Source organism: Sycon ciliatum, chromosome 3 (assembly GCF_964019385.1).
Source record: "Sycon ciliatum chromosome 3, ocSycCili1.1, whole genome shotgun sequence".
NCBI classification, from domain to species: Eukaryota; Metazoa; Porifera; class Calcarea; order Leucosolenida; family Sycettidae; genus Sycon; species Sycon ciliatum.
Window position 1 is genome coordinate 9,083,867 of NC_088645.1, and position 27,489 is coordinate 9,111,355.

General features: G+C 48.3%; 1 protein-coding gene across 1 annotated transcript; it reads left to right on the forward strand.

Moving 5' to 3' along the window:
* The first annotated feature begins 1,263 nt into the window (after window positions 1-1,263).
* Window positions 1,264-7,260, forward strand: LOC135812822 (uncharacterized). Its single transcript, XM_065326039.1, has one exon. The coding sequence runs from the start codon at window positions 1,264-1,266 to the stop codon at window positions 7,258-7,260; it is 5,997 nt and encodes a 1,998-aa protein (XP_065182111.1).
* The last annotated feature ends 20,229 nt before the right edge of the window (window positions 7,261-27,489 follow it).

Genomic DNA, 27,489 nt, shown 5'->3' on the forward strand with positions numbered 1-27,489 from the left:
CCCAAGTTGCCAACTCCAGCAGCACCACCGTCGCCCTTGCCACCACCAGAACCGCCACCGGCTCTTCTTGTGGCGGGGGCTGGGGTGGACCCACCTACACTCGCGCTGGCATCACCAACTCTCACACGAATTGCCACGCCGCCCACATTAATCCAGAGACCTCGGAGGGCAACAGCAAACTACTCCACAGAGATCTATGCCAGAAACGGCCAAGGACCACGCGTTGTGGACAGTACCAACAGGAGGAGGGTCGAGCAGTATCATGAGTCAGTGAGTGAAGCGGATCTGGAGGAACAACTCCGCTCACGGGACGAGCAGCTAGCAAATGGGAGACAAGTGGTCTGTACTGAAACGGAGGATGAGACGGATGTTCTGAAGACAGTATGCAGTGGTGTGCGTTCTGTGTGTTTTCTGTGCGTTCTGTGTGCGTTCTCTGTGCGATCTGTGTGCGCTCTGTTCTCTTGTGTATTCCCTGTGCGATCTGTGTGTTCTTCATGTACTGTGCAGAAGACTCCAGATATTGTAGAATTTACGAGTGTCACTATTATTTATCTACTGTGTTTATTCTATATTTTGTTAATCCTTCGTTCTTCCGAGAGCACAGTCAAAGCGTTTACTAGGAGTTAGTTACTAGTACATCACTGATTGTTACAAGCAGTTTACAGGTTACAAAACAGCTGGTGTTGTTTCTAAGTTGATTATCTCGAATTCGAATTGTTACTTATCTTTGCATTCCTTCAGAAAGTCCGTTCTGCAGCTCTAGTCCGTCCTAGTGTAGGTTCTGCTCTGACAAGGCTTGCCTTCACCCTGTGGGTGCTAACACTCTCTGACAGGACATGGTTGAAATTGCGTTGAGTTCCTATCAGCACAGATCTTCGTTTTCCTTGTTCTTTGAACTTCCTTTGACTTCTACTTTCGAATTTCACTGTTTGTATTATTTTCTGACTTTTCTTGATTTTCCATTATTTTTGTCCACTGCGTGCCAGTACAGCTTGTGTATCGTCATGGCAGCGTGACATCATTGTTTTTCTCATATGCATGCACGTGATCTACGCATTTCTTCTTTGGAGCGCTGTGTGCCACGTAGCTTTGCGTGCGCCAGTGTCTTCGTTGTTGAGAGTTCTTGAGAAGACGAGCAAGTTGTCGTTTCGGTTTCTGATGTGCGGTGGAAAGCGTCTCCACGCGTACATTATCTGGTAGCAGAGGATGGTTAGAGGTTCAGTTTAGTTTAGTTGTAGTGTATGTATCAAATTTAGTTGCACCATGGACGAACTACGATCGGCAAAGATTCGAGTGAAGTCCAATTTCACGAATATCAAACGTGGAATACTGACAAAGCTGCACAGTGAGACCACGCCCATAGACGCCAGAGACCTGAACGCTGGGATAGATGCACTGAACAATGCGGCAGAGGAGGCAGTGCGGGTGATGCTTGAGCTGTGCAAGCTGATGAGAGCGGCAGGTCGCCCTACTGAGGCAATATACGATGAGCTGGACGAGCTCCAAAGCAAGTACGATAACGTGTTGGAGCAGGCCAGCGAAGTGCTCGCCGAGATATGCTCCGCGCGGCCCAGTCGTGGAGGGAGATCTCCAGCGGGCAAGGAGAGAGCCCAGAGAATTAAGGAAGTGCGGGATCTGCTGCAAAGATCGGAGATCGTTGCTGAGAGCGAGGCTGACAAGGAGGAAAAAAGTGAACAGGCACCAGAAAGAGAAAAAAAAGAGAAATTTATGCATACTGTGCCCAAGCGAGAACCGCACCAGGGACCTGTCGGTCTGGAGTCAGGACTCTTACCGAGTAGTCTATCTGGGTCGTCGGCACCGAGTCCCTTGAGTGTGACTGCTGCCAGCGCGAGGACTGCTGCCAGCTCGGGGACTGGTGCCAGCTCGGGGACTGGTGCCAGCTCGGGGACTGCTGCCAGCTCGGGGACTGCCGCTCGCGCTCCGAGTAGCAGTAGTACGAGTACCTTGGCAAGTAATAGTTCTGTGCCTGCTGGCAGTGCTGCGGCTCCCATCAGTACGGCGGCTAGTTCTGTGCCTGCTGCTGCTCCCATCAGTACGTCGGCTAGTTCTGTGCCTGCTGCCGCCTTTAGTAATAGTATGTCGTTGAGGTCTGTGCCTGCTGTTGTAACAGCTTCAAGGGGCATAACCTCGGTTGTAAACTCGGGTCAGGCTGGACCACTGACAGCCAGTGGCGGAGGCAGAGCCACCAGTCAGCCTGTAAGAGCACCAGTGACCAGTACTAGCCTTCCGCCAGCAGTGTCAGCACCGAGTGTAGTGGCACCAGCACCGGTAGCAGCACCAGCACCATTCGCAGCACCAGCAGCGTTCACAGCACCTGCACCGTACGCAAACTTTCCACCAGGTGGAATGGTAGAGCCATGGTGGCAGATGCCACGAGTCGGCATTCCAGTTTTCACCGGAAACCGCAAAGAGTACGAGCAGTGGCGAGCTGCCTTCAACGCATGCGTAGATGTCTCGCCAGCCAACGATGCGTACAAGCTGCTGCAGTTGCGTACTTACCTGAAGGGTGAGCCGCTGGAGACGATCAGTGCCCTCGGGTACTCGCCAGCAGCTTATGCAACGGCAAAGGCGAAGCTTGAGCGCAAGTACGGCGGCAGTCGAAGACAAATTGCTCTGCAGCTGGAGGACATTGAGAGAATGCCAACCGTCCGCAGTGGTCGCCAGCGCGAACTGGTGCGGTATTCTGAGCTGCTGGAGATCGCAATAGTAAACTTGACAGATGCGGGGCGTTCCCATGAGCTGGGTCCGGGAACCCTGTATAACCAGCTGCTGCGAAAGCTGGATGAGAAGCTGATCGCGCAGTATCAGCGTTGGCTATTCGTGCAACAGCAGCCAGAAACAGTCACCATGTTAGCAGTGTGGCTGGAACAAGAGGCAGAGTTCCTGACTGTGGCAGCAGAAACGGCAGACGGGATCAGCATATCCCAGCCAGCAGCGTCAGCACACGCGCCTGCCAACCGGCAAGCCAAGCTAGGGTCTCACCCATACAACAGATCTTTTGTGGCTCGTAGCGGAAAGTCGTGTGAAGTATGCGGTGATGTCCATGGCGTGTGGCAGTGCGACCAGTTCAAAGGAATGACTGTTGCAGAGCGCTGGGTCAAGGCCAAAGCAGCGCGTCTGTGTTATCGGTGTCTGGCGAGTGGTCACCGTGGCAACGACTGTGAACGGACGAGAGTTTGCGGCGTTGATGGTTGCGATTCCACGCACCATAGGCTCCTGCACGGGCAGCAGCAGATCAAGAACAGGGATCCGCCCAAGGACCAACCAAGCACAAAGAAGCAAGGTGTGTACCTCGCCACTGAGGGGGAGGCGCAGGAGTCTCAAGCAGCAGCCACGACCATGAAAGCCAGTGGCGCTGGGAATTTGGCTTTGCGAACCGTACCAGTCATGATCGGCAATGGCAACAGACGTGTGCGTATCAATGCTCTACTGGACGACGGCAGCACGCAGACGTATGTCAGCGCCCGAGTAGCCACCGAACTTCAGCTAAGTGGACCAAGCTCCAAGATATCAGTCGGAGTACTAAACGGACAGCGCTCAACGTACGACACCCAGGACGTCGACGTGCAGCTCAGCAGCGTAGATGGCAGCTGGGAGCGCAAGATCCAGGCGAACACGCTACAGCAAATCACTGACGACATGCACGCAGTGAATTGGTCAACAGAGCAGCGGCATTGGCCACATCTCAAGGAAGTGACATTTGCCAGCTTGCCGAAGCGTAGAGAGGTAGATATGCTCATCGGCATTGACCAACCAGACATCCATTGTGCGCTGGAGGAGATACGTGGAGCTCCTGGAGAACCTGTGGCGCGTCTGACAGTGTTAGGGTGGACATGTGTCGGGCCCACGACGTCGACAATGGCTAGATCGTCATTGTTCCAGTACAGCTATGCGGCAGGGGTACGAGACCAGTCAGATGTAACCGCAGAGCTCAACCGCACGATGCAGCGTTTCTGGGAGGTGGAAGTGAGTGGTACCCACCAAGATCCAGCAATCGCACTATCTGTCAGTGACGCAGCAGCTCTGCAGACAGCTACATCGTCACTAACGCAATCGGCAGGACGGTACCAGGTAGCTATCCCCTGGACGGAGAAAGTCTCAGAGCTCAGCAACAATTTCGGCATGGCAGCGCAGCGGCTGCGTAACACGGAGAGCCGACTGGCGAAGAATGAGACAGTAGCGGCAGCGTACAACGGCACAATCAAGGCGTACGCTGAGAAAGGCTACATTAAGGAAATACCGTATGATCCAGCCGACACATCCAGCTGGTATTTGCCTCACTTTCCGGTAGTTCGGATGAACAAAGACACCACCAAGGTCCGGATCGTTTTTGACGCCGCAGCAAAGCACCGCGGCATCTCGCTGAACGATGCAATTCATCCTGGGCCAAAGCTGCAGCAAGATTTGTTCTGCATCCTGCTGCGGTTCCGCAGTCGATCGGTGGCACTTGTGTGCGACATTCAGGAAATGTACCTGCAGATTGAAGTGGCTGAGAATGATCGTCAGCGTCTACAGTTTCTTCATCGCGACGAGCAGCAGCGCATCAAGTGCTATCAGTTCCAGAGATTGGTGTTCGGGCTGAATGTGTCACCGTTCTTGGCACAGTTCGTTGTGCGGGAGCACGCCCAGAACAATGCCAACCAGCTTCCACTAGCGGCCGAGTCAGTACTGAAGTCGACGTACATGGACGACACCCTCGACTCTGTGGATGATGAAGTCACCGCCCTGCAGCTATACGAGCAGCTGACTCAGCTGTGGGGCTCAGCGTCAATGAAAGCACGGAAGTGGCTGTCGAATTCCGAGGAGGTATTGAAGAACGTGCCGATCGACGATAGAGCCTCAGTAATTGACCTGAGCAGCAGCGAGCTACCGGCAACAAAGACACTCGGAGTGGCATGGTCCGCTCAGGACGATGTGTTCTCCTTCAACTTCAGTCCGGAGCATGATCAGTCCGTCACGAAGAGAGCATTCCTGAAGAAACTGGCGACAGTGTTCGACCCCCTCGGCCTCATTGCACCGTTTGTTGTTCAGGGGAAGATCCTGATGCAGGATATCTGGGCAGCAGGTCTGGACTGGGACGACACGCTGACGCCCACACTACTAGCAGCGGCCACAGAGTGGTTTCAGCAACTGCCTCATCTCACCAAGGTAGCAGTTCCTCGTTGCATTCGATCACGCGGCAGTGACGATGTGGAGCTGCACGTATTCGCTGACGCATCCAGTGTGGCGTATGGCGCGGTTGTCTATGCCAGAAGCAAGAGTAGCGACACTGTCCAAGTACGATTGGTAGCCGCCAAGACGAGAGTGACACCGCTCAAGGCCACCAGCATTCCGCGTCTGGAATTGATGGCAGCAGTGATTGCAGTGGAATTGGCAACCTCAGTGACATCAGCGTTGCAGTTGAGTATGGACAAGGTGGTCTTTTGGTCAGACAGCATGGACGTGATCCACTGGATTCGAAGTGCCAGTCGCAAGTTCAAGCCATTCGTTGCCCATCGTATTGGACTGATTCAGACGGCTACGCTACCTCAACAGTGGCGGCATGTACCGACAGCGAGCAATCCAGCGGATCTCGCGTCACGTGGTGCCACGGTCTCAGCATTAGTCAAGAGTTCATTGTGGTGGGAAGGTCCGTCATTTCTACACAGCGACTCAGCAGACTGGCCGACATTGCCAGCAGGTCCACCGACAGCCCCGAGCGCTGAAGAGTTTAAGCAGAGCAGCGCAGCGGAAGCAGTGAGCTTCGTAACTGTTGCACAGCCGCCAGGATTTCGCCTGAAGCCCGAGCGATATTCGGATTGGTTGCGTCTGGTGCGAGTGACAGCGTGGGTCATGCGCTTCATTGGCAACTCCGCTGGCCGGAATCGCATCACCAGTGAACTGACAGCAGCAGAGATCAGTGACGCCAAGCAACTGTGGATCGCAGAAGCTCAGAGCGAGGCGTTCAGCGACGAGCTGAAGAGTGTGCGCAGCAAGCAAGTAGTGCCAGCCAGATCAGCGCTACTGAAGCTCAACCCCAAGGTCGACGCAGATGGGTTGCTGCGATGCGACGGCCGGACGCAGTACGCCGAGTGGCTGCCACACAACGTGAGATTTCCAGTGATCTTGCCACGCAATCATCACGTCACGCAGCTTATTGTGAAGCACCATCATGAGCTGCAGCAGCATGGCGGCACGAACCAGACGCTGTCGTCGCTAAGCACAACGTTCTGGGTAGTGTCTGCCCGTGAAGCAATTCGAGAGTGGGAGCGTGAGTGTTCGGTGTGTCGAAGAGAGAAAGCCAAAGCAGCGGAGCAGCAGATGGCGCCTCTGCCCAAGGTGCGGCTATCACCACCATTGCGGGCATTCGCTCGTACAGCTGTGGATTTTGCTGGGCCATTCGTGACAGTCCAAGGCAGAGGCAAGCGGCGAGAGAAGCGTTATTTGTGTCTCTTTACATGTCTACTCAGTCGAGCAGTGCACCTTGAAATGGCGTACGGTCTTGACACAGATGCCTTCCTCCGCGCATTGTCTCGATTCGTCGACAGGCGTGGTCTGCCCATGCAGATGTTGTCGGACAACGGCACTAACTTCGTCGGCGCCAACCGAGAGCTCAAGGAACTGGTTGACGCCCTGGACCAGAATGCTGTACAGCGCTCAGCAGCCAACCGCGGTCTCACCTGGTCGTTCAATCCTCCGCTCGCTCCACACTTCGGTGGCGCTCACGAGGCGATGGTGAAATCCGCAAAGCGAGCAATCCAGCACATTCTGGGCAATGCAGATGTCAACGACGAGGAGTTGATGACAGCCTTTTGTGGTGCAGAGGGCCTACTGAATTCTCGTCCGCTGAGTTATCAGTCTGCAGACCCGAAGGATCAGACTGTGCTGACGCCAAATCACTTCCTGACGGGACAAGCGGGAGGTCGGTTCGCTCCAGAGTCGGTGGATGACACGCCGTTTCATCCTCGCAACCGTTGGCGAGTTGTACAAGAGTTAATCCAGCATTTCTGGAAGCGCTGGATGCAAGAGTGGGTGCCCGCCCTGAACCGTCGGACCAAGTGGCCGCATGCACAGAAGAGCCTGCAGCCCGATGACGCCGTTCTCGTACTGCAGTCGGACACTCCGCGCGGACAGTGGCCTCTGGGACGTGTGGTCAAGGTGTTCCCAGGAGCAGACGGCAAGGTGCGTGTCGCCGAAGTATTGGTGGGCGGCAAGCGCTACACTCGTCCAATCACCAAGCTGTGCCCACTGGAGTTCTAAGCAGGGTTGATCCGTGGTCTGATCAAGAGGGGGAGAATGTTCTGAAGACAGTATGCAGTGGTGTGCGTTCTGTGTGTTTTCTGTGCGTTCTGTGTGCGTTCTCTGTGCGATCTGTGTGCGCTCTGTTCTCTTGTGTATTCCCTGTGCGATCTGTGTGTTCTTCATGTACTGTGCAGAAGACTCCAGATATTGTAGAATTTACGAGTGTCACTATTATTTATCTACTGTGTTTATTCTATATTTTGTTAATCCTTCGTTCTTCCGAGAGCACAGTCAAAGCGTTTACTAGGAGTTAGTTACTAGTACATCACTGATTGTTACAAGCAGTTTACAGGTTACAAAACAGCTGGTGTTGTTTCTAAGTTGATTATCTCGAATTCGAATTGTTACTTATCTTTGCATTCCTTCAGAAAGTCCGTTCTGCAGCTCTAGTCCGTCCTAGTGTAGGTTCTGCTCTGACAAGGCTTGCCTTCACCCTGTGGGTGCTAACACTCTCTGACAGGACATGGTTGAAATTGCGTTGAGTTCCTATCAGCACAGATCTTCGTTTTCCTTGTTCTTTGAACTTCCTTTGACTTCTACTTTCGAATTTCACTGTTTGTATTATTTTCTGACTTTTCTTGATTTTCCATTATTTTTGTCCACTGCGTGCCAGTACAGCTTGTGTATCGTCATGGCAGCGTGACATCATTGTTTTTCTCATATGCATGCACGTGATCTACGCATTTCTTCTTTGGAGCGCTGTGTGCCACGTAGCTTTGCGTGCGCCAGTGTCTTCGTTGTTGAGAGTTCTTGAGAAGACGAGCAAGTTGTCGTTTCGGTTTCTGATGTGCGGTGGAAAGCGTCTCCACGCGTACAACGGATGATCAGAGGATGGAAGAGGAATTGGATGACGAAACGGTTGGTGAGAAGACAGAGGACGAGGCAGATGATGGTGGTGATGATGATCGTGAGGATGACGAGCGGAACGAGAAAGAGGACGATGAGATGGACGAGGAGGAGTCGGGTGGGAAGGAGCGAGATGAGGCGGATGAATGTGTTGATCGTAAGAAGTCAGCTGTATATCTACACTTGTTATCTCGCCCTGACTGTCTTGGTGTGTATGATGACTCTCATTTTTCTGTACTGTGTCGTGCGCGTTATGTCCAACAGTTGAAAGTTCTAGAGGCAGTTTGTATACGTATTCATAAGCCTGTTTTGTGTTAGCAGAAAGAGCACATTGTTGCACTGAGGTTGTATTCGTAGGTTGACACTTCGTTCAGTGCCTTCTCGCCTTTGGTTATGTAATCTTGTTACCTTTTTTTGCGTTTCCTCTAGTGGTTTTATCGCACTTGTATCTTGATGTTATTTCTAACACCTTTCTATTTACAGTACTTAACTTCAGTTTCTTTGGTTGTATCCTTAGTTCCGTTTTTTCCCACTGATGATAGGAACTAGAAAATCGATTCTGGGTTTTCAATACTATTTTTGTTATAAAATACACAGTAATACATGTCAAACAAGTAACGTAGTTGCGTGATGTCTGCGGCCTTCATCCTATTCATAGCTATATTAATATAACTAAGGTTAACATTTTAATGTAGAAAGGAAGAGGACATAATAATATTATGGATACGAGTTAAGAGTAACTCTCCATCACTAGGCACAAAGCTGACAAAGTACTGAGACATTGGACGTCCCGACACCTAGCTTCAACACATCTCTGTAGCGCTAACCGACAGCCTTCCAACTCAAAGGAACAAAGAATGTCTTTCTACATTTATTATTGGCTCAACATCCGAGTTTTAAATAACTGAGGTTGTTATTCATGAAGTTGACTGTGATTCAGAAGAATCAGTTCTGTTGGACATATCGACTGAGTGACGCTAAGCCGGAACCCAGTAATGACAGACTTGTTCCCTTGTGCAAAAGGACACCCATCAAGCAGGCCCGCATACCAGAGCGGTGTGCTGTCATAAAGAACATCGCAGTTAGTACTCGTACTTTGTACCGGAATATCCGGCAACATTCTCCGCTGGAGCCTCATTAAAATATGCATCATCCAATCGTGTTACTATACCGTAATGATTAAGATCCTGGACAAGAACACAGGAACACCATCATCTCATTCTACTGAATGTACTTGTATATACAATGTAGGTACATGTCCCAGTGAGAGTAAATCAATTAAGCTGCCTTCTCATTGGTACAAGTTGTAGTACCGTCAAAGTGCAAGTGCATGACTGTCCTTGCATCGTCCTTGCCCATGGCCAGTTGCACAGGACGGAAGAGGACATGGACAGGTAGGAAATGTGCTCAGTACATTCTCTGCCACGGGCATTTTGTTTGCAAGTACATTATCATCGACCGCTGACTGAAAAACCCCCAGAACGGGGCTCTGCAGGTATGGCCTATGGGTCCTCGCCACTCAGCAGGGTCATTGCGTGTATACATGGCTCCGCTTTGTACCCAGAGTCAGACCGACCCAAATAGCTTATGATTGATACGACCCGTAATGCTCTTGTGGCCGAGGTCGATGCGTTTTCATATTTTTTTAAGACTAATAATTCGAAGGGTTCGACAGAGGCTAAAAGCAAACGTTACTAGTGAGTTGCCTTTGAGCGACCGATCAAAGTGAAAAGCTCAATCAAAATGCAGGGATGAAATCTGGTGTACATTCCTATGCATAATACTATCCTGAAATATACAATGTAGCTTGAACTCTAATGCTTGAGATACAAAACGAGTGATTCTCCCAGACATAACAGAGAACGGAAACAGGTAGGTTGAACGACATCTATTAGAGAGACGAAGAGACGGAGACAACGACGAACGAAACGACTTACATTGTGGAAGAGAGAGAGAGATCCAGTGAGGGCGAATGCAAGATAAATGGTCTGGGTACTAGCTACGGCAAATATGGGCGCACTAGTTGCTACCCAGGCCAACGGAAAAGGTGAAAAAAGGAGACAAAAGGTAAGTACGAGGCCGGAGTGGACAATGCTCGAACACAAGGCACACTCGTCCACTACAGCTTTGAAATCCGCTTAACCATACCAAGCCAAATGCTATGGCCGCGGATTCTGTGTCATTATGCTTCTCTCTGCCATCCAGGCAGAACCTACATATAGCTAACAGGAAACGTACTAAAGAGAGTACGAACTTGGAGAAGATTACTAGTACCTACCAGCATTTCCGCCCGACGAACAACATCCGAGCATACTCGTTTCGAACTCTAAACAATCGACTCGGCTAGACATGGTAAACAGGTGTTTATGGGAGAGTAAGCAGCCCGAAAGCCTGGACGAGTAACGCTCCACTCGTTGATGATCGTAATGCGATACAGCCTCACCAGAGTGGAGCGAACGTCACGTGATCGCCCTTTCAGTCCTCGACAGGATACGGTCACTGGACTGGTGCTGGTGTGCTGTTGACTTCTCAGCTCTGCAGTTTTCTTCAGTCGATTGAAGATAGGGTAGAGAGTCTTCTGGTACAGAATATCAGACAAGCTATCGAAGAGTCGTGGAAGTAGAGTGATGAAGGCATGAAGGTACTTTCCCATCGTGCCTAGCTCCATGTATAGATGTGTGTGAATCAAAATTGAGAGCCATATGCGAATTACTTTGTCCATTATCTGCCTGGCAATTACTTGAAGAACATCAATACACTGAATAGACACATCCCAAGGTCCTGGACGAGAAAACAGAGACGCTTCGGTTCTCAACTCCGGCTCCCAGCACCCCAGACTGAAAGCAAGATCATCGGAGGATGCGTTAGAAAACAGCGGGACTAGTGCCGAACTCCCAGGGTGATATCTAGCAATATCCGCTTGAACATACGTGTAATACTGTGATTCCATGAAAAAACCGTGCACAGTGCCAAATATCACACGCTTAAATTGGAGTTCTCCACATGCAGAGTCTACAAGGTGCTGGCATGTTGTCAATATATTTCGGCCAGGGGAAACGTGACACACTGCCGAACTCAGAGTGTTTGGTGGCAGTGGCGGATGACCAGGTCTGGTGGAAACCCTAGCGAGCTCCGAGGCTATTTGCAACATCCCGTGTTTGAGCCACTTCACCCAGTCGCTAACGTCGTTACACTGGGTGACAGCATTTTCACTTTCAGTACTCACGGACCGAAGTACCCAGCTGAAGAATCCTCTCCTGATCTTGACTAGCGGTGAGCATAAGGCCTGTATACATCTGGGCGGTGTACATCTTTCACATACACGTTGCTCGTTAAATGCTTTCATTCCTAAGCAAGCAAGCACATTTTTAACTGAGTCACCAAGGATGCTCCTCAAGTCCGGTCTATTGGTTTGATCCTGGGCTCGGTTAGTATTCAGCCACGAAGCATTGCAAATGACCCCCACAATCCCGCCGACTTCAGCCCACAAACTCCCTACTTGCCCCGTGTGGGACGTCGTATAGGCAGTTCCACTCGCTAGTAGTGTACACACGAGAAGCGCGCTAGTGGAGACCAATGCTCCGCGCCTCACCGCAGAGAGCTCCAGCGAAGGCATTTCTTGTGATCTGCACCCTCCACTTACTGATGGTATTGTTTTAAGCGAACGGCTCGGGAAGCAAGCTGAACGCCAACACCACCTGCAATCAACTGCAACAAGAAAAGCTAGTCGGTCGTATACATGTACATGTGCCAGACTCTAACCTCGAGCCCGGATGTGAGAAAGGTATTGCGATTATTTTTGTATTGGCGATGTCGTTTTCATGAGATAGCAAGTTAGTTGCAACTCTCCAGTACATATGTACATATATGTGAGTGTCAAGAGGTCAGCATGGTTACTAGGTCTGAAGATGGCGTCATTATTTTGCGATCTGTAATTACATGATTGTAAACTCGAGGTATTGTATAATTTATTTCAATGCTTCCCCAGAGACCGTTTAGGCCTATCGAGGGTCTCCATTTCTGTACAGTTAGGATGAGATTATTAAAGATTATGCAGGTTATGGTTGGCAGCTGGGCGGGGGATACTGGGAGAAAGGAAGAGGTCCAGATTCCACTCTTGCGAGAATATCGGCTCTGAGCCGTGCAGACCACCTGCTATGTTGTTTGCACTTCCTCCAGTAATATACCGGTACACAATGTACATGGTACACGTACACGTACACGTGCACGTACACGTACACGTACACGTACACGTACATGTACATGTACGTGTACGTGGCATTGAACATCCAATGCTGTAGACACACATCATACATTACATGATTACAGTTTCAGTTGCCAGCATGCACTGCACATGACAATGTACAAATGTATGCTCCCAGCGGCAGATGTGCGGACTGTCTGTCGACCTCGCAATGCTTGAAGTACACTAGACGTGCTGTTTTACTTGAGCACGCAGGTTGTTGATAGGGCTTGAAAGCGATGACGTCAAAAACGGCCAGAGAGTAGTAAGTTGACATCAGATTTCTATTCTGGATCCACTAAACTCAGTATGTGGGTGCATAGCAACTCACTCATGTCGTATGCAGGGGTGACTTTTACTTCGCCACCAGTTGTCACCCCGCCCCCAGTAGCCAAATCAGTCAGTTTCACGGGCTACATCACCTTGCTGTGAGTAAGACCGCTTGAAATGTGCTTGGATCCATACAAAAACTGGACCCAAGTGGATCCAGTTTTTGAATTTTGAAATTGTTGCTATGCTGTGACGTAGCACTTTCAAGCCCTATTGTCTGTTGAGCAAGCACGTAGAATATAGCGCCACGTCATCGCCGCACATGAGCAGCCCAAGCACAGCACCATCCCCACCAGCTTGGGCTAAATCTCTCGCCACGAGCTCCTGACTGCCTTCTGCGCTCTTTCCCATACTGCATCGTGCCAGTGTGGAAGAGATTGCCACAGGCAGTTCTGGATAAGCAGCCAGCCCGGAAGCACCTGCAGAGCTTCAAGATTGCTGCATACCATCACCTGCAACAGAGTGACTGGTGCTCTGTTCATGACTGGTTCTAGTCATGTACATGTATCACACTGGCCTGCCATCAGTGGATCCAAACCATTATGTTGACCCTTTTCTACAAGTAGCATTATAGTCATAGCGGTGATATGCCACCAGAACTCGTTCTCTCTCTACACGTATATCTCTCCACCTCTCTCTCTCTCTCTCTTTCCCTCACTTACCCATCTCTCTCTTTCCCTCACTTGCCCATCTCTCTCTCTCTGTCTCTCTCTCTCTCTCTCTCTCTCTCTCTCTCTCTCTCTCTCTCTCTCTCTCTCTCTCTCTCTCTCTCTCTCTCTCTCTCGCTCTGCTGTAGCACTTCCTTTTTTTGTTCACACTTTTAATTATTTGATAACCGCAATCAATAAAACTAGCTGAACCGACATTTGTGTACTTTATTCATGCAATGTAAAAACGGTGGAGACGATGTGCAATAAAACGATGAAAATATGAAGAAATGGTGTAGGGAAAAAATATATGGATTCAAACAAGTTTTCGTACAACACTCATCAGGAATCGTCGTTGTACTAAAGGACACTGAAACAAAAATTGAACTATTATAGAAAATCTAAGTTACAGAAATAACACTAAGAGCAACAACAGTGAAATTTACAAGTGTGAATTTTAACAATCAAAGCGAGAAATGAACAAAGGAGAAAGGAAGGAAAGACAACGTGATAACACATAACAGCAGTACATTACACCTAGAACATTAACGGCCAAGCTTGGCCGCACTAAACACGACACGTTACTTGAACAATTTCAACCCAATTATACTATCTTTCTGTACACACAAATTAGGCTTGTACAGACGCTGATAGATAGCTTCCAACACTTTTAACTGTAGTCCATAACCATGACGACCACGGCACAATACAGTGAACGAAGAGTCGGAATACGAATTGCAACAATCAGGACTAGCTAGCAGATGATTGTACACTGAAGACTTGCTACCACGAAACCTACGCACAACACTAACACTCTCACCGGCATTCTCACCATCACTCCCATCACTGCTCTCCGACTCACTGCTCCTTCCGCCGTCCGCTCCATCCTCCGCTTCCTCTGTACTCTCTCTGTCTCGTCCATCCCGCCTGACCGGGTCCATTGAAGTCAACTCGGCCGTCACCCTGCTATCACATCCCTCCTTTCGCCCTTGTCCGCTGAGTGCGTAGCTTCTGTTGTAGTTGGCTGTTGATCGTCTCCTCGCCGTGTGTTTAAATACTTTTAATTATGCTGTTATAAAATGTTCTATTTTTGTACACAGTACCCTCAGTTCCGATACTATTCACTGATGAGCGGAACACGAAAATCGATTTTGAATAACATAAAAATCCTTAAAAATTCCATGAACTCGTTGTTGTCTGGCCATGTCTGCATCTATTATACTCCTAATTGCACTAATAAAATTGCTTTCTCCACGCCGACTCATATTATTTGTTGTGGTCATTTCTTAACATCATGGTAAAATAGGCCTAAGCACCACAATTTCAAGTCAGTTTTCAATAGAAAGAGACCCTACGTATCCAGGATGGTCCGGAAGGACTGGATCAAGAATATGTTCCTCCAAATACAAGCCATTCAAGCTTGCATAGCAATAGATGTATCACCCTGATTTCATATGCAATTGTGATCAACATCTGAGTTAATTCAGTAATTGCCAATGTTTGGCCAATACCAGGGCCAACACGCCGACATTTCTCCTTCCCAGGCGTCGTTTCCAGTATGTAGCTATCATATGCTTCCTCTTCAGCTTAAGGGGGCAGCCTACCCATAAATTTCATATGGCATTCAATTGACCGTAACTTTGGAGTTTCTCAGTGGATTTGAGTGAAATTTTGACCACACACTCCTGCCACGATGCTGGCCCTCAGGACATGATTTACAAGTTCTTGCGCCTCACTGACAGGCTTTCCAGGCCGGGAAAACTCAAATTTCCGGCATAGTGCCACGGTGTGCGAGCCACCCAGGAGCCAAACAAATGCATTTACATTTTTTTCACATTTTCGTGCCCATTCTGTCCGTGCGCGGGACCCAAACCTAAAACAAGTCCAGAAGCAGCCATGGGTGGTGGGGTAGGGCCGCTCAACGTGGCCCTGGAATCTGTCACAACGGAACGAGTGGGCGTTCTCTCGCGGACTCCCACAGACCCAAGTCAATTTTTGAATTTTTTAGGTTTAGGGTGTGCTACGAGGTCGTACCTTTGATACAACATCCAGTGCTGGGACCTCCACAGCAAGCCATTTCCACAGCGCTGCACACCAAATCCAGGATGCCCTCAGAAACCGGCAAAGACTGCCACTCACGTTTCACTACTGCCTAGTACTGAATCCTACCTTACTTCTTGACACGACTCAAACTTGCCAAAGTCACTAAATCAACGTCAACTACAATAATCAAGCCACATATCTGCAACGTCACGAGGGTGCTGGCAAAAGTCCTGCTGCACGGGCTTCGCCCGCCGCCGTGCAGCCCAATACGTGGTTTTTTAACGTGATTTTTTGGACTTTTTTGGACTTGGGGCAAAATTCTGCACACTTTCGCGTGTTTCCATAATACGACAAGTTGCGCACGGTCTGCTCACATTCAAATACAGTGCTACCAACAAATGACAGCATGCAACAAAAAAATCTTTCCTTGCAAGGGCACATTTTCGGCCATAACTCTTGAACGGCTGGTCAGATAGGGACACAATTTTCAGAGAATGTGCAGCTATTCATGCTCTTTCAACTGACGAATTTTTGGGTAGTCTGCCACCTTAATGTGTTGTCACTGGAGGTTGAAACCAGCGGCTATGACTCTCTTATACTATATTTTACCGTAAACATCGCGCACAGGGAGACTTAAAGCTCTTCCAATGTCACTTCCTGAAGGAATATCAGTCTCAATTTTGGAGGCGAACTTGACAGACAATTGGCAATGGCAATGGCAAAAAGAAATTTGACATGACTTTTTGCAGGCGCTGGCAATGAGATATTTTACCGATTTGTTAATTTTAAGAAATGACTCAATGTTAAAAAATTACGAATCACCTCGTACATGTTCGTTTTTGTTTATTTTAAGACTTTCCGAGTCATACCCGTGCAACAGGATACGCGATTATTGTAGTCTTGAATCATGAACACATCGTGAATGTAGACCCGAGGAGTATACAGTCAGTACATGTACAGCAGCAGAGGAGAAACATGTTCGGTTCACTGGATCTGCTTGTACAGCTGGGTCCCATGACCTCTCGATCTTCCCCTCACTGAGCCCGGCCATAGCCAAGATGACTTCCTTTCTGCCTGAGGCTAGGCTAGGCCCTGTTTCCAAACACATGATTGTACAATGTCAATGACAGTTATATTGCTGCAGAACCCTGGATTTGTGCACAGGCTGTTCAGCCGCTGAAATGGAAATGAGTCGTGCACGTGGGGCTTCGATATTTTGTTCATTCATGAAGTTACCCTTCACTTGCACTAAGTTGCAGGCGCTGCACGTGCATACACCATGTTGCATGTACATTATAATAACATGATGTTGTATTAATTTTGTTAACCCTTTGAGGTGCCACTGAACGCGTGAAAATACGCAATTGCAGTTCACTCCACTATTTCCACCATAACTTACGTTCTGTTTGCTTGATTTCGACAATCTAGGGCTCTTTGAAACGCTCTTTCCGCTGCCAAGAGAATGAGGCCACGCTCAACTCCGTGGATGCCACAAAGCCTGCTCCAAAGCGCAGCGAATCGCCATAGGTCGGGCCTCGTGGTGAAAGAAATACTTCTAAATTTCATCCCAATGCCATTTCGCAGTCGTTTCTTGCAGAGCTCTGGATTTTTTTGCATCTCAATCAGTAGATTCGATGTCATTACACCCACTAATATGTAATAACTTGTACCGCAGGTCAACTCAATAGACGATTCATACGCCAGGCTCTTCCACAGTAAGAAAATGACGCAAACTTGCGAAAGGTCATAGAAAGTTCAGGGAAGTTCGGTGACTGTTCTGAAGCTCAGTATGTCTATTCCAACCTCCAATGTGAGTTATGGGTCACGATCGCCAACCTTTGACTTCGATACGCACACTCAGGCGCACACACGCTCGTGTAGATACGCAAGCCACGCACGCACATGTACATGTATACACACACACACACACACACACACAAGAAATTATCCTCATAAAGATCAAGCACATTCTTGTTATTTCTATAGAAGCCCAACTCCCGCTCAGTAGCTGCAACGAGCTCCACCGGTCGATGAAGCAATACGGAAACTGCTAAATCTGAGATTTCAAGTGTCAGATGTACCACTGCTGGCTAGATTCACAATGGAGATGAGCTTCAGTCTGCTTGTCTGTACATGTCTCTTTATGTTGCGCGCAGAAGGAATACAGAGCAAAGAATCTGCAGTAGTGGCAACAAGGCCAACCTCTTCCAAACTGAGAGACGTTCAATTCATCGATATGGCTTGCAAGGAGCTGAACGCTACCCCAGGTAGAAACCGGGCCAATGCAACGGTGCCAGAGAGCTGGAATGTGTTGTTTGCGCGAGGTGCAGCAAGACTGGCCCTCCATTCCGCTTTCAATGTATTGCTACAGGTGCCTTCAACCCGTGCGCGACCGAAGTACAAACCTCTCGACAATCTGTTTCTGTCCAGTTTCAAGGTCATACGGATTCTTCTTCAGTATGTCGCCAAAAACGTTTGGAATATTGATACCATCGTGGACAGAGATCGACCGACAAGTATTGCAAACTCTACGTACTATCAGGTGGCCCTGGACGTGATTTCAGGAGCGTCACAGATTCGACACGCTGGTACTAGCTACTGCCTCTCACCCGAGCCAGTCAGCGGGGCTTTGTTCAGGTGCAGAGCCCTCCAGAACGCCTGTATAGGGCTTGCCCTGAAGCGATTCGTTCTGAACACGGTGATGCTTATCCTCGACTTCAGCTCATTAGTGGAGCCGCAGCAGATAGGGAGAATCTGGCCTGCTGGGCAAACTGGTAAACTCATCGGTGCACTTTGCTGGGAGCCTGAACTGAATGCGGTTCAGAATCTGTATTCGCGACCCGGAAGGTGGGACGTATCACCAGACTGCGTAGCCGTTTTGAAGTCGATTGCTACACGCATCTTCGATACCCTTGTGCAGGGTTTTCTTCGCATTGCTGTAAGCGGCCCTTATTACGGCCGCTGGAGGATTTTCATTCCATTTATGGCACTCATGCCGCGACTGTTTGATTCGATGAAGGAACGTGTATTTCAGTTCTTCCTTTATCCAACGTTCAACAGGTTGGAGCAAACAGCAAGGGTGCGAAATGCGCAACATTCCAGTCTGATCTCCTTGTCTTGCCAGGGTCTTAGAGGGTCGAAGGACGAAGTGTACCAAAGTGTCCTGAAGCTGTATCGTGTTACCGTCATAAACAACTTAAATGCTGTTGTGCCCCTAGCTGCTCTTGGCCCATCATCTTTATTGAATTTAGCTTTGCCATGTCTTGTTCGACAGCAGTTGTGAGCAGTGGGGCTTTCTGCGTTTGCGGCACGACATCCAACAAACGTCCCCTGGTGGACACTGCTTCCGTGCTGCACATCTGTTTACGACCTGCCTGCCTAACTGCTCTATGAGTCCCTGTATCACTTTAGGCTTGGGTGCATGTTGCTCGAAACATTGGCAGATGCTGCTCGGAAAGCAGTGAAATTACTTCACCCCCATTAGCCAACCAAGTCAATTTCACCTGCTATAATTATCACCTTGCTGCGAGTGAGACCATTATTTTGAAATGTTCTTGGATCCATACAAAAACTGGATCCATGTGGATCCAGTTTTTTGAATTTTTGAAATTGTTGCTATGCTGTGACGTAGCACTTTCAAGACCTCTTGTGCCTAAAGTGATGGCGATGTGTGTGCTCACTACCAGACGTGTACAGTCATGTACATGTGTAACGTGCGTGATCTAAGGCTATGAGGCTACTACCCACAGTCAGTCAACCAACGTATCTGAACTTACTCCGGCACGGCCTGGAGGTTATCTTATATCAAAGTGAAAGTGAACTTGTTCTCTCTCAACCACGACTCTCTCTTCTCTCTCTGATCTCTCTCTCCTGAGATGCAAAACTAGAGAACTTATATAGAATCTAACAAGGCCGTTGGCAAGGGGGGCCAGCTAGGAAGCTTCAGCTGGGGTCTATTGCGGGAAACAAGCAGCAGGCAGCAAAACAGCTAAAGAATGTATGCGATAGTGTAGCAAGCAACCTGGAAATGCCATTGATTACTCGCAGCGCCTCAGTGCTACAAAGGAAGCATTGGAGCATGAGGCTGATATCGCAGTGCAAATAAGTCCATACAACTGCACAAGGACCTCTTGCAAATGAAGCATAGCGGCACAAGTATTGTATTTTGGAAACAATGAAGACTACTGATAATTAGTGTTGGTCTAGCTACTCTCCAGTGTGTAGTGGCGCCATGCAAGGATCATGGAAGAACAATCGTAAATGTAGGAAGTACTGTATGCTTCTAAACAATAAGAGTCATGCAAAATACATGTACTACTAGTCATGTGTAAACTGTAAAGCAGGGATACTACACCCTCCCTTCCTACACTAAATCACGCCCTCGTGATTTGACAGCGAGTTCGGTGTTGTATGCTGAGCACTACTCACTGGAAGACACCGTCAGTAGGTGGACTGGACAACTAACTTGCATTCACGTACATGTACATGTATTCTTGAATCTTTGAACAGAGTGCTTGATATTCGGACGAAAGGGTGACAACTGACACTAGTAGGAGTAGTAGTAGTAGTAGCTCGAGCTCAGCGGCAGATCATAGGAGGCGGTGTGAACGTCATAGTAGATAGCGTATTACTTGTAGAGCGTCAACCGGAATATGGCAAAGAATATCGGAAATGATAACGTTTTTAGAGTAGACAGAAGAACTGAACTGATAACAAATCAAAATAGAAACACACCAGGTTCTCACCATCTCAAGGGGTCAAAAAGGGAATATTGTCCTCCAAATAGGACCTGAAAAAAACCCACAGTTGACTTGCTGCACAACCCTGGCACAACCTGCCAGCCAAATCGCAGTTCCAAGCCGAACTGAGTACACAAGGGCATTCTCACACACATTGTCCCAGGTTAGCTAGGTAGACCGTGGCTCACCATGATCGGACGCCTACCGGACTAAACTGGATTCACTCACTCGCATAAAGGAAGACTGAAGAGAACAGAAAGACTGAAGGAAGACAGGAAAGAGAATGCCATATCGGGAATTAGCTTACGTTGGACATGGAGCTTATTCGGTAGAGACGCTGTCCGTCATCATTTCTAGCTAGGGGGAGACGTGGCGGGCGAAGGAGTAGCGGCGACTGACGCATCAGGTTGGGCCATGCTGGTACCGGTTACACCAATCAACAATTTACCGCTGCCATCAATTCTGTAGCGCCGCTGCCATCAATGCAATACAGATACTAGGTGGGTTCGAATCTAGCAATTATAGAATTGAACCACCGCTGCCACCAATGTAACGTGCGTCACCGCTGCCACCAATGTAACGTGCGTGATCTAAGGCTATGAGGCTACTACCCACAGTCAGTCAACCAACGTATCTGAACTTACTCCGGCACGGCCTGGAGGTTATCTTATATCAAAGTGAAAGTGAACTTGTTCTCTCTCAACCACGACTCTCTCTTCTCTCTCTGATCTCTCTCTCCTGAGATGCAAAACTAGAGAACTTATATAGAATCTAACAAGGCCGTTGGCAAGGGGGGCCAGCTAGGAAGCTTCAGCTGGGGTCTATTGCGGGAAACAAGCAGCAGGCAGCAAAACAGCTAAAGAATGTATGCGATAGTGTAGCAAGCAACCTGGAAATGCCATTGATTACTCGCAGCGCCTCAGTGCTACAAAGGAAGCATTGGAGCATGAGGCTGATATCGCAGTGCAAATAAGTCCATACAACTGCACAAGGACCTTTGCAAATGAAGCATAGCGGCACAAGTATTGTATTTTGGAAACAATGAAGACTACTGATAATTAGTGTTGGTCTAGCTACTCTCCAGTGTGTAGTGGCGCCATGCAAGGATCATGGAAGAACAATCGTAAATGTAGGAAGTACTGTATGCTTCTAAACAATAAGAGTCATGCAAAATACATGTACTACTAGTCATGTGTAAACTGTAAAGCAGGGATACTACACATGTACATGTAGATCTACATGCACACGTCGGGTGATAACATAATCATCCATCATCAGCGGATATAATGGGATTGCACAGCATGTTTCTAGCTGGGATGATGGCTCCCAGAGTCCCAGGCCATTGGGATTTGAAATCGCGCCGCTAGCCGAGAGAACGACCACCTGGAATGATTGCCGGTTGATGATGACATTCTACACCGTACTGGCATTTCATGTACAGTAAAACCTGGTTTAACCGACCACTCCACGGTGCAAGCAAAAGTGGTCGTTAAAGCCAGGTGGTCTTTAGAACCAGGTCCCACAGTGTATGTGTAGAACTGTCGGTGTATGGAAACACGGTCGCTAAGAGCAGGTGGTCGCTAAAGCCAGAGGTCGCTTACACCAGGTTTCACTGAACATGTATGTACACTGTAGATTGTCCCTTGCAATACCGGTATTTGATGTACATGTATGACAGCCGTGCGCTCGCAAACATTTGCGGTCCGCGAGCGAACGTGCGCAAATGAATTCAACCACTTATCCACATGGCTTTCTGCTGATGGTGACACCTGGGCGGGGTACATCTTCCATATACATGTACACGTTGCTCGTTGATACACTTTAAGCAAGCAATCACGCGTCCAAATGAGTCCAAGAATATGCTCATCCAATCAAGTCTATTTTACTGGTATTAGTTTGATCAAGTGCTTGGTTGGCATCCAGCCATGAAGCATTGCAAACCATCACCACCATCCCGCTGCATTCAGCCCTCAATCTCTCTACTTGGCCCCAGTGGGACGTAGTATCAGCAGCTTCACTCGATACAGCCCTAACTCCGGAGACGATTGTACACACGAGAAACGCGATAGTGGTGACGACGCAGGCACCGTGCCACACCACTAAGAACCCACGCGAAGGCACTTCTTGTGATCTGTACTCTCCACGTACTGACGGTATAGTTGCAAGGTGAACGTCAACACTATCTGCAGCGAACTGCAACAAAAATAGCTAGTCAGTCGTATACATGTACCAGAAGCTAACCTCGAGCCCTGGCGTAAGAAAGGTATTGTTTTATTATTACATGTATGTTGGCCCTGTCGTTGTCCAAGAGGCTGCAAATGTTCGCCATGGTTACTAGATCTGAAAATAGTTGTATTAGTGATATTAAAATTAAGTTGTGCTAATATAACTAATATACCGGAGGTTTTTAGTCATGAAGTTGACTGTGATTCAAAAGAACTAGTTCTGTTGGACATACCGACTGAGTGCGTTCGATTACACACTTGAATCGATTCATGAATCGATTCAAGTGCATTCAAGTCGTTCGATTTTCATGTCATGAGCCCTGGAATCGATTCGGAATCCATTCACTCTATTCACATGGGGTGATGCGAATAGCGCGAATCGATTCATGAATCGATTTGCGTGCATAATCGAACGCACTCACTGAGTGACGCTAAGCCTGAACGCAGTTCTGATAAACGTGTTACCTTGTGCCAAAGGACACACATCAAGTAGGCCCTCATACCAGAGCGTTGTGCTGTCATAAAGAACATCGCAGTTTAATAGTACTCGCACTTTGTACCGGAATATCCCGGAACATTCTGCACTGGAGCCTAACTAAATCATGAATCTTCCATTCGTGATCTTATAACATAATTATGATCCTGGTCAAGAACACAGCAACTACAGCATCTACTGCTTCTGTTAGCACATGCACATGCACATGATTGTACATGTGCATGTGCTAGCAAGAGTCAAATAGCTCCCTTCCGATTGGTACAAGTAACACACACGTAAGGTGTAGTACAGTCAAAGTGCAAGTGCATGTACAGTCTTGTAAAATTTTAATGCATAATAATTATGCAGCTTGAAACTCGGGTATTGAGCCAATAATAAAAGGAGAAAGGGAAAAGGACATATGGAAACGAGTTAAGAGTAACTCTCCACCACTGTAACTAGATACTATATACAGTCAGAAAGTGCAACAACTAGGCACAAAACTGACAGAGTACTGAGACATTCGACGTCCTGACACATTCGTTGCGCTTGCCTTCCCCTCTTTGGTCTTTCCATAACCTCGAACCTTCCAAGTTGGAAGGCTGTCGGTTAGCGCTACGGAGATGTGTTGAAGCTAGGTGTCAGGACGTCGAATGTCTCAGTACTCTGTCAGTTTTGTGCCTAGTTGTTGCACTTTCTGACTGTATATAGTATCTAGTTACAGTGGTGGAGAGTTACTCTTAACTCGTTTCCATAATTATGCAGCTGTCAATTATTAATTATTAATGTTAGATTGACAGCATGAAACAAGGTGTAGGACACTGTGTTCGAAAACAGTGACCTTACTACAACCTTCCGCGGTTGGCGGAGCCCCGGTCCCTGCCGACCATTTGAACCATATGGGTGTTGAACCCGGTTCTGACCCTCATTATGCTAGAAGGGTTGGAGACTACTCCTTACGACACCAACCCCGTCTATAGAGAGCATAGAGAGCACCTTCTCGCGACAGTGTCATGTGGTGGCAGTAACTGTTGACAGCTGACGAGCTGAGAGAAGGACGCCATCCAGGAGCGATCACAGAATACACGACGGACGTAAGGAATAGTCTCCAACCCCCCTAGCATAATGAGGGTCAGAACCGGGTTCAACACCCATATGGTTCAAATGGTCCGCAGGGACCGGGGCTCTGCCAACCGCGGAAGGTTGTAGTAAGGTCACTGTTTTCGAACGCAGTGTCCTCCACCTTGTTTCACGCTGTCAATCTAACAATATGTGTGAACTATAACAAGGTTTATCTAATACTAGTTTTGAACTAGTGTTGGGTTATACAATATAAGTCATGTACATGTACATGACTGTCTTTTCATCGTCCTTGCCCATGACCATTTGCACAGGACGGAAGAGGAGGCGGACGGGGAGGAAACCTGCTCAGTACATTCCCTGCCATTTTGTTTGCAAGCACAATTTTGCATCATCCGCTGACTGCAAAATCCCCACAACGCGGCCCAGCAGGTCAAGGTATGGGTCATCGTCAATCAGTAGGGTCTGAACCTCCATACGTACAATGCGTGCATAAATGGCTCCGCTTTGCACCCAGAATCAGACCGACCCAAATGGCTTATGATTGATACGACCAGCAATTCTCATGTGGCCGAGGTCGATGCGTTTTCATCTTCTTTTTTAAGACTAATAATTTGAAGGGTTCGACAGAGGCCAAAAGCAAACGTTACTAGTGAGTTGCCTTTGAGCGACCGATCAAAGTGAAAAGCTCAATCAAAATGCAGGGATGAAATCTGGTGAACATTCCTGTGCATAATTCTATCCTGAAACATACAATGTAGCTTGAACTCTAATGCTTATAGTAAGATACATAAAAGGTGATTCTCCTATACATAACAGACAACGAGAACAGGTAGGTTGAACGACATTTATTAGAGAGACGAAGAGACGGAGGCAAAGACGAACGAAACGACTTCCATTGTGGAATAGGAAGTGAGAGAGAGAGAGAGAGAGATCCAGTGAGGGCGAATGCAAGATAAAGGGCGTGGGTACTAGCTACGGCAAATATGGGCGCGCTAGTAGCTACCCAGACCAACAGAAAAGGATACAAAAGGTGAGTACGAGGCCGGAGTGGGCAATGCTAGAACACTAGGCACACTCGTCCACTACAGCTTTGAAATCCGCTTAACCATACCAAGCCAGATGCTATGGCGGCGGATTCTGTGCAATTATGCTTCTTTCTGCCATCCAGGCACCAAACACCCACATGTAGCTAACAGGAAACGTACTTCAAGTACTAAAGAGAGTACGAACTTGGTGAAGATTACCTATCAGCATTATACGCCCGACGCATAACAATCATACGAGCATACTCGTTTCGAACTCTAAACAATCGACTCGACTAGACATGGTAAACAGGTGTTTATGGCAGAGTATAAAGCAGCCCGAAAGACTGGAGGAGAAACACTCCACTCGTTGACGATCGTAATGCGATACAGCTTCACCAGAGTGGAGTAAACGTCACGTGATCGCCCTTTCAGTCCTTGACAGGATACGGTCACTGGACTGGTGCCGGTGCCAGTGTGACTTCTCAGCTCGGCCGTTTTCTTCAGTCGATTGAAGACAGGGTAAAGGGTCTTTTGGTACGGAATATCAGATAAGGCATCGAAGAGTCGTGGAAGCAGAGGGAAGATGGCATGGAGGGTAGAGTGGAGGGTCTTTCCCCCATTACGTGTATCTAACTTAATCAGCGATGATAGCCCAATGCGAATTACTTTGTCCATTATCTGCCTGGCAATTACTTGAAGACCATCAATACACTGAATAGACACATCCCAACGTCCTGGACGCGAAAAAAGAGACGCTGTGGCCCCCAACTCCGGCTCCCAGCACCCTAGGTTGGGATTAAGACCATCGGAGGATCCGTTAGAAAACAGCGGGACTAGTGCCGAACTCCCAGCGTACAGTCTACCAATACCCGCTGCAGTAACAAACCTGAGCACCAAACCGTGTAGAAATCCAAGTATGACACGCTTAACTAGGAGGACTCGACATTAGGTGTCTGCAGGAAGATGCTGGCACGTAGTCAGTATATTGCGACCAGGGGAAACGTGGCACACTGCCGAACTCAGAGTGTTTAGTGGCAGTGGCGGATGTCCAGGAGCGGTGGAAACCCTAGCGACTTTCTCGGCCAGTGGCAGCGCCTCGTGTTTGACCCACTTTGCTAGGCTGCGAAAGCCGGTACACTGGGCGGCTGCATTTTCATTTGCAGTGCTCATGGGCCGAAGTACCCTGCTGAAGACTCCTCTGAAGACTCCTCTGAGGATCTTGACTAGCGGTGAGCATAATGCATGATGACATCTGGACGTAGTACATCTCTCACATACACGTTGCTCTGTGAGCCACTGCATTGAGCAAAACATCGCGCGGTCAATGGAGTCACCTAATGCGTTCGTCCAGTCAAGTCCATTTGTTTTATTCTGGGTTCGGTTGGCACCCAGCCGTGAAGCATTACAAACTATCGCCACAATCCCGCTGGATTCAGCACTCAATCTCTCTACTAGGCCCGTGTGGGATGTAGTATCAGCAGTTTCACTCGACACAGCATTAACTCCGGAGTCCAGTGTACACACGAGAAACGCGATAGTGATGACGACGCAGGCGCCGTGCCACACTGCAGAGAACTCCAGCGAAGGCATTTCTTGTTATCTATACCCTCCACGAACTACGTTGTAGTTTTCAGTGAACGGCTCGAGAAGCAAGCTGAACGCCAACACTACCTGCCTCCAACTGCAACAAGAATAGCTAGTCGGTCGTATACATGTACCAGAAGCTAACTTCGAGCCCTGGCATGAGATACATGTAGGTGTACGTGCAGAGATAGGTAGAGATAGGTAAAGATAGGTAGAGATAGGTAGAGATAGGTAGAGATAGGTAGAGATAGGTAGAGATAGGTAGAGATAGGTAGAGATAGGTAGAGATAGGTAGAGATAGGTAGAGATAGGTAGAGATAGGTAGAGATAGGTAGAGATAGGTAGAGATAGGTAGAGATAGGTAGAGATAGGTAGAGATAGGTAGAGATAGGTAGAGATAGGTAGAGATAGGTAGAGATAGGTAGAGATAGGTAGAGATAGGTAGAGATAGGTAGAGATAGGTAGAGATAGGTAGAGATAGGTAGAGATAGGTAGAGATAGGTAGAGATAGGTAGAGATAGGTAGAGATAGGTAGAGATAGGTAGAGATAGGTAGAGATAGGTAGAGATAGGTAGAGATAGGTAGAGATAGGTAGAGATAGGTAGAGATAGGTAGAGATAGGTAGAGATAGGTGTAGCATAATTGTACATGTATAGTGTAGTGTTGGTGTTTGATGTTCCCCGTTGGGTGTAGTCACACAACTTATCCGCGAGTATAGGCCACATGCAACGTCCTTGCACCTTTGCCCTTGACCCACTCCACAGGACGGAAGAGGAGGCGAACAGGGAGGAACTCTGCTCGGAACATTGCTCTTCAACGCGCATTTTGTTTGCTAATACATTATCATTATCCGCCGCACGTTCTACTGTGTGAAGGTCCATGAGATCTGGGAAGGAAGTCTCACAGGCTGAGGTCATTTTCAAACGAAATGCAATTTTGTCCTCTCT